The sequence below is a fragment of the Notothenia rossii genome (genome assembly GCF_949606895.1).
Source record: "Notothenia rossii genome assembly, chromosome: 7".
NCBI lineage: Eukaryota > Metazoa > Chordata > Actinopteri > Perciformes > Nototheniidae > Notothenia > Notothenia rossii.
The window spans coordinates 36,656,920-36,667,738 of NC_136905.1; the positions used below are offsets into that span (position 1 = coordinate 36,656,920).

Consider the following 10,819-nt stretch of genomic DNA (forward strand, 5'->3'; position numbering starts at 1 on the left):
GTAGCTCTTCTATCTATACGGCGCTGGGTTTGTCAAGCGAAGCGGAGAGAATACTTACTTCCGGGTGTAAAATTCTCTAAAGCAAATGAGCTGCTCCGACCCTCGATCCTGACGGAGTCCAACTTGTGTTTATTAATCAAACAAATAAATACACACAAGGATACTTATGTGTTGTTGAGTAAATAACAGTGTGTGGTTTAGAAAAGAATACAAAATTAGAAGGAAAAAACGATGAAACAATAGATTTCAGTATTCTGAGCCCCTACTCTCCCCATAACTGACGGCAACAAAAGTCCTACATTATTCAATTAAAATAAAGTAAAAACAATAAGTGTGGCTTGATATTGAGTAAGAAAAAGGTTGATAAACGCTGTGAGAATGGATCTGCGGAGAGCATTTCGCCTCGATCCCAACGTGTCTATTACCAACGTTCAGGGAGCTCTGTGCAAGTCGGTGACGGGGAGGGGCCCTGACCGTCCGTCAACATGTGACGGGTTGAGAGTGAGAACGTGTTGCTGTACAACAAATCACCTCTGGCTGGAAGAGAACTCTCTGCTCCATAGTTTCTCTCTTCACTGTACATTTGACATATTCAGTGTAATATTTAATATTCCATCTGTCACATAGTTATGTAAATATAATACCTTGCATATCTTGTTATTGCTCATTTGTAAATTCAACATGTATATTTTCTTCTTTATTTCTTGTCTTTTTATTTGTATTGTATAATGCCATGTGTTTTAATGCTGCTGCAACGCAAAGATTTCCCAAATTGGTATCAATAAAGTTCTATCTTATCTTAAACCAACAACCAGTGTTCCGGATGAGGATCATCTCTTTACAAAAATATTCAAGTGCTAACCCATATTGTTACTTCTAAATGAATTTATTTCCAAACGCATTATAATGCAGTGTGATGTAAACAACAAAAAGTACCACAGACGTATGCTTAATTTATATTTATTCATCAACCAACCACATCAATAACATTGTTTTTAAACAATACAATGGTCCTCTCTGGTAATGGTTTACTTATGTGTTTCACCACAATACAAGTAAAAGGCCACCATAAGGGTGTATGTCTTGACTATAGAGCGTTGGGGTTAGTCTAACATGAAAAGCTAGGACAACAGAACATAAAATCAAGTTATGCAAACGGTTATAACATACAGTATTAAGAAATCATACAACACAACCATTTTTTTATGATTTAACTGTGTATATTAAACATGTACATTCTATGTGTAAATAAAATATAACAATTTATAACAATGTATTATTTGTAGGGCCGGGACTTTAACGCGTTAATTAAGATTAATTAATTACACAAAAATTAACGCGTTAAAAAAATTAACGCATTTTAATCGCACTTATTTTTGCACCGCGGAACGTTTCTCACTGGATGAGTTTCAGGGGTACCGATTATACTGGAGCACCAACTAACGTTCATTACTTCAGACAACAACAAACCACAGTGAACAATAGTCAAACGTGAACGAAGAAACTGATGAGACCGCTTTGGTTGGCCCCGTGAATGGGACATTTTGTTTTAAACAACGGACGGATGGAAGCGTCAATAAGAGCACGGTTGTTTGCAAATGATGCAAAAAGGAATTCGCATATCACCGCAGCACATCAAGCCTCAAGTATCACCTCAATGCAAAACATATAGCAGCTAGCGTGGAAGCTAGCGTGGACGTTAGCCCGACTCGGAGTACAAGGACCCACACCCAATTCGCGTTGATCAAACAGTGGCCTATGCAACAGAGAGATTTTATTTTTCATCAGGATATTGGAAGAATAGGAGGGATTGAGGTCAATCACTGGCACTTTTTTATTTTATTTTAAATGGTACACTTTATGTTGAACTATTTATTACGTTGTTGGTGCAACTGGCACTTTATGTTGAACTGTTTATTGTTTTGGCCAAGGTTATTGAGAGAGTTGGACTGAAATGTATTAGATTTTTTAAATCAACTGTTGGTAAATCAACAAAGTCTGTTATGGCCTCTGAAGCAAGAGAGAGATGTTTTCTAATAGTCAGGGTTTCCAATGTTCTGAATGTACTTGAAAGTATTGTTTTACTTAAAAAAAAAAGTGTTATAGTTTACAGAAGGTCTACCTACCTATAGGCTACCTGAATCTCTGAAATGTACTATATTCCTAAATATGCTATTGCTACACTTTATGGCAAAAATTGCACTTTTCTGTTGGTCTTGGTTAAGTACCATCTTGAAAAAAATAAACAATGTTTTGTTGCTTAAGCTTATGTATTCAGTCATTATTCAATGGTGTACTAAAATCCATGTGAAAAAAAATTGCTTCTCACTGTTCTCAGGTCAAATATTTATATGCGATTAAAAATGCGATTAATTGCGATTAATTAATTACAAAGCCTGTAATTAATTAGATTAATTTTTTTAATCGAGTCCCGGCCCTAATTATTTGGTTTTGAGAACAACAATGAGGTGATTCACCAAAGAAACTATTTGTCCCTAATTATACATCCTAAAAGACTGTGCATTGTACATGTTGAAGCACTTCAATCAATCAGGTTAATAGCTGGAGACCAAAAAGGAAATATAACTGACAAAGCAACTAAAGCAAGTAACGCAAAAGAAACAAAAATGAACAATTAGAGGAAAGCTGTTATTGGCCTGCGGTGTAACAGGTGCAGTCATATAAAGTTAATGACAGGTAAATCCTATAAGAGATCGAAAATAATAATGCATAGGCATCCCGTTCTGGGAAAAAAGGGAAAGACCTCCTGCTCTTGGACAATGATGTGCTCACCAAGTTGTATGGTAACCAGCATGATACACTTGGAGATTTAGGAATTTACATTCTAGTGTTTCAAAAAGGATCAAAAGTGAATGGTTCATTGCTCAGGATGCATTCCAGGGACGCTGAGCATTTTTTTCAATACAATTTAAGTTGTGTACAAGTGAAATGTTTGGCCTGATGCTGCGGCATAGGGAAAAGTCATATGGTCAACATATTCAAGGGTGATCTTCCATTGAGGAGTATGAATACAATCTCTAAATATAAAGTCAGTAAAGTATTTACATTTCTGATAGCACATCAAGTCTTGGCGGATATTCGTGCTTCAGAGCAGCAGCAATCTGGGGAAAAATACAGAGAAACAAAAAAGAGGGTCAGATCAGAAACCAAATTTGAGGTTTTTGAATACACAATGTATGTTTAGCATTAATGAATACAAAAGTAACAGCAACATGTCTAGGTTGAGGCTAAATCAACAAAGATACTGTACATTAATTCATAAGTAAATTACCTAAATTATGTTTCCTTCTTCATCTTCACTGGTGTCTGGACTGCTTAGGCCACTTTGACTTTCCTCTTCATGTTGAAGGAAACAAGCATCAGGACCTAAAGCAGTCTTGTACTGCTGCAGTACCACCTGCAACCTCTCCAACGCCTCAGCATGCTTCCTTCTTAGGGTGCACCCAAGTCCTCCATTCCCCTTGTCTACATCTGAAAATACACAAAATATTGTTATATGGAAATACTATAAAGTAAGATTGCTTCACGAGGCCAGAGCACTTCAATTGAGTATATTCTCTCCCATGTACATATGAAGATGATTGTCACTGTCAAGGGACTTCATTTTGTAAAATGGCCGGGTCGAAAGGGCAAAGGCCATTATACTCCATCCAATTTCTGTGACCAAGAATGATTTGGGCTGACTTTTTTACCTTTAAAACTCATACTTTACAAGGTAGGTTAAGTTTTGCTTTCAACTTACCTTCCTCAGCCACCTTATTTTTTAGAGCAACTGCCATGTTCTGCAACCATGTGCAATGCTGCGCCATCTCCCACAATAGTATGCCTTTCTCCTCTTGCAGTCTCCGTGTAAGCATGACTTGATCAAGTATCTTTTTCTTGGCTGTAAAGTTAGCTAAAATCCAATCACAGTTATGTATATACATGAATCACATTTTCATTATAGCATAACAATATGTTTAAAACTCCAAACATGTACTTTCAAAATAATCAAATGTATACACAATAAGAAAACTTAAGATATACCCTTAAACTAAATGAACGTTCTAACACTCTACATGATATGTGCATAACTCAGCAAGGTATACCTTCATATAACAGAACTTCAAATTAATTATTATGAAATATCTGAAAACTGACCCATGCCATGAACTTCCCACGGCCACAGCGCGGACATGATGCTCCCTCCAGAGAGGGAATGCTCCACCGCAGCAACATCTATGCCTCTGGCAGAGTCGTGTACCAGCTGGTTGTACTTCAGTACCTCCTGATTAAGGCGCTTTTTGTCGTCTGCAAGCTTCCTTCGAAGTCGATGGCGGAGCTTGCTGCTGTTTGAAAAAGACATGAAGTAGTGGGATAGGGATATGTGACAAACTATATTTAAAAGTGCAAAAAATATATATAATTCAGTAGGTTGAATCTGCAACCTAAAACATTATATTGTTATACCATTCTGTTGGTAAAGGGATTGCTTCCGCTGCCTCACACGTAGGTAAAGCCCCTCAATGCTTTGCTGCAGTGCTGTTTGAAGGATCTCTTCAGAAGTACCCGATGTTTCTGATGTTCCTGTAGAAATAATATTGACAGTAAAATGTACTGTTACACAACACGTAACGGTTTTGAGAAACAAAGTTGTGCAACATATTTAACACCTTTTAACACAAATTGATGGTACAACTATGGAAACTGGAACATATCAGAGATAAACATGGACACATAGTTGGCTTGCTATTGCTTGAAGATTATGTCCCTGTCTACTGAAATCCAGTGAGGGTCCCATTACGTGGCATGAAAAATCAGCCTTATTGCCTTAAAATTGGCTGCTCTTTAGGATCAAATCTGTAAATTCAAACACTCATGGACAATGATATGTAGCTGGTGTTATCTCGTCGTGCTTACCAGATGCCCATTCCACGTCGACACCATGTCATCTGAGACACAATGTAGCTCCGTCTTGAGTTCCTCAAGACTTGCAGTCTCTTCCAGGAGCCTCTTACTAGTCTGATAAACAGTAGACGATGGACATTTATCAAGATTAAAACTTGCTATGATTAACAACAAGCCATGTGCAAATGACAAAGGACACAACAACTCCTTTAATAGGAGGCTCACCTTCACATATCTTGTGGAAAGTGCCTGATGAAGGGAGTCATCTTTTTTCATGTTCCATCCCATTGCATGCACTGTGAGCATGTCCAGTCGTGCCTTTGAAAGCAATCATGAAGTTATGATGTGTCATCTAAAAAAGTATGCAATAATAGGGCAAAACCTTCCACTCACCTGCTTTGGACATGTATTTTGTTGTCAGGGCACAACGGGACAGGTAGCTGTTGACCTGCTCCACCTCTTCCCCAGCGGTCATCCCTGCTCCCTCCTGGTTCTTCCCACTCCATATAATCTGATGGTAAAAGGTTGCTGGAATTGTTGTGCAAAGAGGCTACATACTACTATACTAAACAGTATAGCTTAGATATTTACTACTTCAGTATTATAAATATAAAAAATATAAATGTACGTGATACAAAAATATTTCACATACCTCGCATTTGGTAGCATGGGCTCGAGCATGCATTACACTGAGGAATGGCTTCATGGTGGTCAGCTCCTGGAGAGCAGGAAGGATACTAGCAGCTTTCTCCATGTACGGCCAGTACTTGCAAGCCACATCCATGGCGAAGAACTTGGCTTTGGCTGGCATGAGTTCCTTTTGAAGATACAGGGGGTAGGCAAATATCTCCCCCCTGTACATATTTAAGGCCTTCAAAAGAAACCCATGGCGACATACAGCCACCTCCATCCCTTCTTCATCCAGCTTCGAAGCCCTCCTTGACGTCTCCCTCGCTGCTGTCCACTGGGAGTCCCCACATGTGCCTCTTCCCTGGGTCTAAGACACACATTACATCATGACAAATCAGTTAAAAGCAATGGAATCACGATCTACAACATTTGTTCTAATTATCTGATTTTGGAGAAGATGGTAAGGAGAAGTAGCTGAATTTGAAGAAAGTCAGGGTCGGATATACATGGCTATTTTTGTGATATACCTATAAGGTAAAATGACGAATAAAAACTTGCATTTTTCAGTGATCTCTGTATTTTGTCGACAAATGCAGCCACCTTGTCTTCTGCTACAAAGAGCCCATTAAAAAAGGCGCTGCCATCAGAACTGAGGAAAAAAAGATTAGCAAATATATCCATGAAATATAAACAGTAATCAAAAAAGTTAAATAACAACATTGTAAAAACAGCACCTTCCACTTCGCCGAAAGCGATACAGCTTCCTGTTTCCATCGGCAGAAACAGCCAACATCTCCGGCGTGCAGGCAGGGCAGATGAAAGGAGCACCACAGCAGAGCTGGTCTTCCTCATACGAGGCATAGGAGAACTCCAGAAAGCTGCGCTGCAGTGCATCTCCGTTGACAGGTCCAGACTGGAAGATAATTACATATATTGCTGTGATTTTGTCTATTTACGGAAATGTTATAATGTATAATATGTTAAAGAATATTTACACTTACTCTTCCTCCACACTTTGTGCGATGCTCCAGCAGCTTTGCAAAGGCCTGTCTGGAGAATCCCGGAGAGATGACCTTGAGCTCTTCAAAGGAGCTCAGGAGGTCCAAGGTGTAAAGTGTGGAAATACTGACCGAAGCTGGCCAGTATCCACTCTTAAGGAGGACTTTCAAGTCGGGGGTCCACTGCTGCTGGCAAGTTTGACAGACATATAGTGGCAGATGCAAGTCATAACGCCCTTGGAACAAGTAAATAAACATAATTAAGACACATTTTACAACAGTTCCATCTACAAATAGTCAAAGATGAACAGATATTACATGAAGGTTTTACTCCAAGTGGAAGCACAATGCCTCAGCCCAACAGTAAACATATAACAACAATTCAATAGAAATCCAAATATATATATATTTATTTACCATTGATGGTAATTAAAATCACTGGTTTGCCTGGTACCACAGTGAAGTTTGTGCCTTTACAGGAGCAGTTGGGTGCCTTCACAGTTGGCAATATGCAAGCTGTCAAAAAAAAAAGAAAAGCACTAATTACCATTATATGCTGGCCGAAGAGACATGTGAACATCAAAATGCAAGTTTGAGAGAGCATACCTTGGTCATGGGTGTCATATCCACCTTCCACTCTAACAACACACGTTGTTGGACTAATTGGTTTAAAAAAAACATTCATTAAACTGTCCCTGTTGTGGAGTGGCTGGTCCTTGTGATGAAGTACATCACAGTCTCCACAGAACCACTCCTCGGGGAGACACTCTCTACACCAGGCCTATTCAACTGGCGGCCCGCGGGCCGGATGCGGCCCAGAACCAACTCCCGAGTGGCCCAGCCTCCCGTAGCCAAATTCCTACACTAGTACAGACCATGAACGCAACACTCCGCGTTGCATAGAAACCACCAAACCACAACGCAGCACGTTTTTTGAAAGTGCATCTAGTGGTGCTAGTAACGGTGGTCCTATGATAGCAACTCTAAAACATGTCCCTCTCAACTCCGAAGCGTAAACAGAGACAAAACGGTAATTGATCTTGTGGAGCAGATCCAAGTCAAGCTGGACCTTTTCGCTACCGACTTGAGCACGGGTCGGATGCTGCATTTTCCGACGCTCCCCAAACACATCACATCTCCGGCACAAATCACGGATGTGATGACAGATTTCATTGCGAGGTTGAAAGAGAACTTTGCCGGTCGATTGGATGGACTTGCTCTGCCCACAGACGTGATGATGGGCTTTGCCAGAGACCCCTTCACTGTTGCAATAGAGGGGGACGTATCAACCAGAGCAAAGGAAGTGGTCCCCTGCATCGACAAGGGGAAATATACACTGGAATTTATTGACATGCAGCGCACTAACGGGCCAGCGAAGTTTTGGAGTGATGTCAAAAAACAGCAGTTCCCTAACGTTCAGAAAGTAGCGATCTGTGTGCTCAGTATGTTTGGATCAACATACACATGTGAATCAAGCTTTTCACACATGAACTCAATCAAAAGTAGCACTCGCTGCTCCCTGACTGACAGCACTCTTCACCAATGTCTTAGGATTGCATTGACATCCTATGAGCCAAAAATCACTGCTCTTGTTCAAAACAAAAAATGTCCCTTCTCCCATTGAGAAAGTCAGCGATGACAAATCACAAATGAGGTGATAGTAAGCACCTAGTTTACTATAGTAGACGTGTACAGTAGTATTCATTCATATAGTTAGCCGTATCCCTTGTTATGGGTTTGTGAACTGAAGTGTTTGACAGTTCTTTCTGTATTCATTTAAGTGCACTTTGTAATGTGTCTGGGACAAATGGGACCAAAACGTATGATTTTTTTGTTATTACTTGAAAAGTGAAAAAATATTGCTACAGTACTACCTCTTTGTGTTGCATTGGAGCTCTTTAGCTGTTTTTTTTGTATGTGAACACATTTATTAAGACTGCTATTATTGTATTCAGTAAATGCACTTTGTGATGTGCCTGGTTAAAAAAAAATAACCTGAATATTTGACTTCTAAAGCAAACAAATGTAATGCTACAACTGTGCACTTTTTTTTCAGATTCTGTTAAATTAATGCTAATTTGTTGTGTTTTTATGCTCTTTTTGACCTACCTTTGTTAGATGAACAATGAATAAAAATTGCATGTTTTTCATCGCAGTAATATGTGTTGGTTTAAAATGTGTCATTACCCGCTTTTTACAGGCCGCTGAATGTCTGACCCAGCTGAATTTTGTAGTTATAAAATCTGGCCCAACTGAATGTGTAGTTGAATAGCCCTGCTCTACACCTTGGGAGGAAATACAAAATTATTCTAATATCCTAGAATTACTTTCATTTCCATGTGGGTTTTCTCTAGGTATCCAGTTTTCTAACATCCCAAAAGTCATGCATGTTAGCTGAAATAGCAGGGCACTGAGCATTAATACTGAAAAATTACAATTAGGTAAAGTAATTTAAATAAAGGTAAATGTTATCTCACCTAATAACAGCCGGCTCGTGGCAGAGGCCACACAGGGGATGACCAACACATAGCCGTGGGAACATGTTTCAAATGGGGGGTGCTGTGGGGATGACATCAGGGCTGGTTTTGACCAATTTGCTGCCCTAGGCAAGATTTTAGCTGGCAATGAAAAACCTCTACAAAAGACCAATACACTACAAAAAGAGAAACATATTGACATGGTGGACAGCTAATATAAAAGGCTTCAAATGTATTTAGTATTATAACATGTTTTAATTGGGGGGGTGGACTTCACATCCTCTAGGGGGGTCCGGGGGTGCCCCCCCGGGAAGATTTTTTTAACATTTTAAAGTAAAATGCTTCAATCTGGTGCACTTTGAGCGCCCAATTACTAGAGACTGATCTAGGGGGTACAACTCTAAACACCCATATGAAAAAGATCGGTTTGCATTTTATTCATCAAATATGTGAACATTTCCAATAACCTACCATAGCCAATAATAAATAAATGTAACTTATTTTATTTGTGTTGTTCATTCATATCTTATTTTACCAGTTAACATTTATTTATGCATATTTTTAAATCTCTCCAGTTTTAAACAATATTTTTGGTTTACTGTCCTATAGTATACATTGGAATGATTTCAAACCTGTTTTTATTTGTCCTAATAATTATAAAGGAGTGCCTTGGAAATATGTGTTTTGTGGTGATTGACATTATTCACCCACGGAACTATGGGTTGGGGTATTGTTCCGCACGGACATTAGTGAGTTGACCGGACTTCCTGTTTGCCCCGGTCTTATCTTCCCGGGCTGAAAGCTGTTTACATGTTGTTCTGATGTTAAATAAAAGTCTAGCTTGTACCTTCGATACCCCGCCTCCGACTCCCGTCTCTCGGCACTACATTGGTGACCCCGACATAAGTCTCGTAGAAGGATCTGAGACTGAACCGAGCATGGCAAATAACGCCGTTTTTTTCAAACTGCCGGAGTTTTGGGATACATCTGCGGCTGCATGGTTCGCACAGGTGGAGGCTCAGTTCGCCCTCCGCGGAGTAACTGATGACGCATCACGCTATTTCCACGTCGTTTCGGCACTGGGAAGCTCCACTGCGACCCGGACGGTGGGCTTTATTACATCTCCCCCTGCCCAGGATAAATATGCAGCGTTCAAGGCTTTCCTGCTAAAGACTTTCGAGCTGTCTCGGTCAGAACGGGCCCGACGCCTGCTCGCTATTCATAGCCTGGGAGACAGCAAGCCTTCTGACCACATGGAAATGATGCTCAACCTGCTAGGTACGGAAGAACCCAATTTTTTGTTCATAGAACTGTTTCTTCGGCACATGCCGCCGCATGTTCAGACAGCGCTCGCTAACACGGCTATTACTGAGCCACGCGCTTTAGCCGAAGAAGCTGACCGGTTCTTCCTGGCCACCCAGCGTTTTACCCCTGAGGTGCTGGCCCCGACACGCAGCGGCTCCTTCCCTGGTAGAGGCATGCCACCTAGCAGAAGCTCCAGGGCCGACGTCAGCGACTCCAGCCTTGGCCTGTGTCAGTACCATGCACGCTATGGGGCGAAAGCGAGGATGTGCCGTCCCCCCTGCACCTACAAGGAAACGGGAAACGCCAAGGCCTGCGCTCGGTAGTGGCCGCGAGCGTGGGCACATCCAACCGGCTCCTGTTCATCAGGGACACCCTCTCTGGTCGCAGACTCCTTTGTGACACAGGAGCCCAGCGGAGCGTCCTGCCGGCTACGGTGGAGGACACCGCCGGTGGGGGCCACGGCCCACCTTTGACGTCCGTTAACGACACCCCTATCCGCAC

The 10,819-nt window shown here is 41.0% G+C and overlaps 1 protein-coding gene across 6 annotated transcripts; it reads right to left on the reverse strand.

Moving 5' to 3' along the window:
• Positions 1-944: 944 nt before the first annotated feature.
• On the reverse strand, positions 945-10,149 carry LOC307047199 (uncharacterized protein). 6 transcript variants are annotated; one of them, XM_079693986.1, is made up of 14 exons: positions 7,143-9,080; positions 6,954-7,052; positions 6,540-6,772; positions 6,273-6,451; positions 6,097-6,187; positions 5,561-5,905; positions 5,302-5,419; positions 5,134-5,226; positions 4,921-5,022; positions 4,471-4,587; positions 4,162-4,349; positions 3,764-3,916; positions 3,293-3,492; positions 945-3,122 (listed from the first exon to the last, which is right to left on the reverse strand). In XM_079693986.1, the coding sequence occupies exons 1-8, from the start codon at positions 7,219-7,221 to the stop codon at positions 5,171-5,173; spliced, it is 1,200 nt and encodes a 399-aa protein (XP_079550112.1). In that variant the 5' UTR covers positions 7,222-9,080; the 3' UTR covers positions 945-3,122; positions 3,293-3,492; positions 3,764-3,916; positions 4,162-4,349; positions 4,471-4,587; positions 4,921-5,022; positions 5,134-5,170. The 6 variants fall into 6 exon arrangements, with proteins under 6 accessions (XP_079550112.1, XP_079550110.1, XP_079550111.1 ...); XM_079693984.1 differs by having other exon boundaries at positions 3,764-4,349; positions 7,143-10,149; XM_079693985.1 differs by having other exon boundaries at positions 3,764-4,346.
• Positions 10,150-10,819: the final 670 nt, after the last annotated feature.

What these genes read in the sequence shown, in the direction of transcription:
- LOC307047199 (XM_079693984.1), bottom strand. Translation starts at nt 7,221, where the DNA reads ATGAATGTTTTTTTTAAACCAATTAGTCCAACAACGTGTGTTGTTAGA. An exon ending in GATTTTAATTACCATCAATG is followed by an intron (nt 6,773 to 6,953) that starts GTAAATAAATAT and finishes ACTTGTTCCAAG; the next exon opens with GGCGTTATGACTTGCATCTG. An exon ending in CCCATGCTACCAAATGCGAG is followed by an intron (nt 5,420 to 5,560) that starts GTATGTGAAATA and finishes TTTTACCATCAG; the next exon opens with ATTATATGGAGTGGGAAGAA.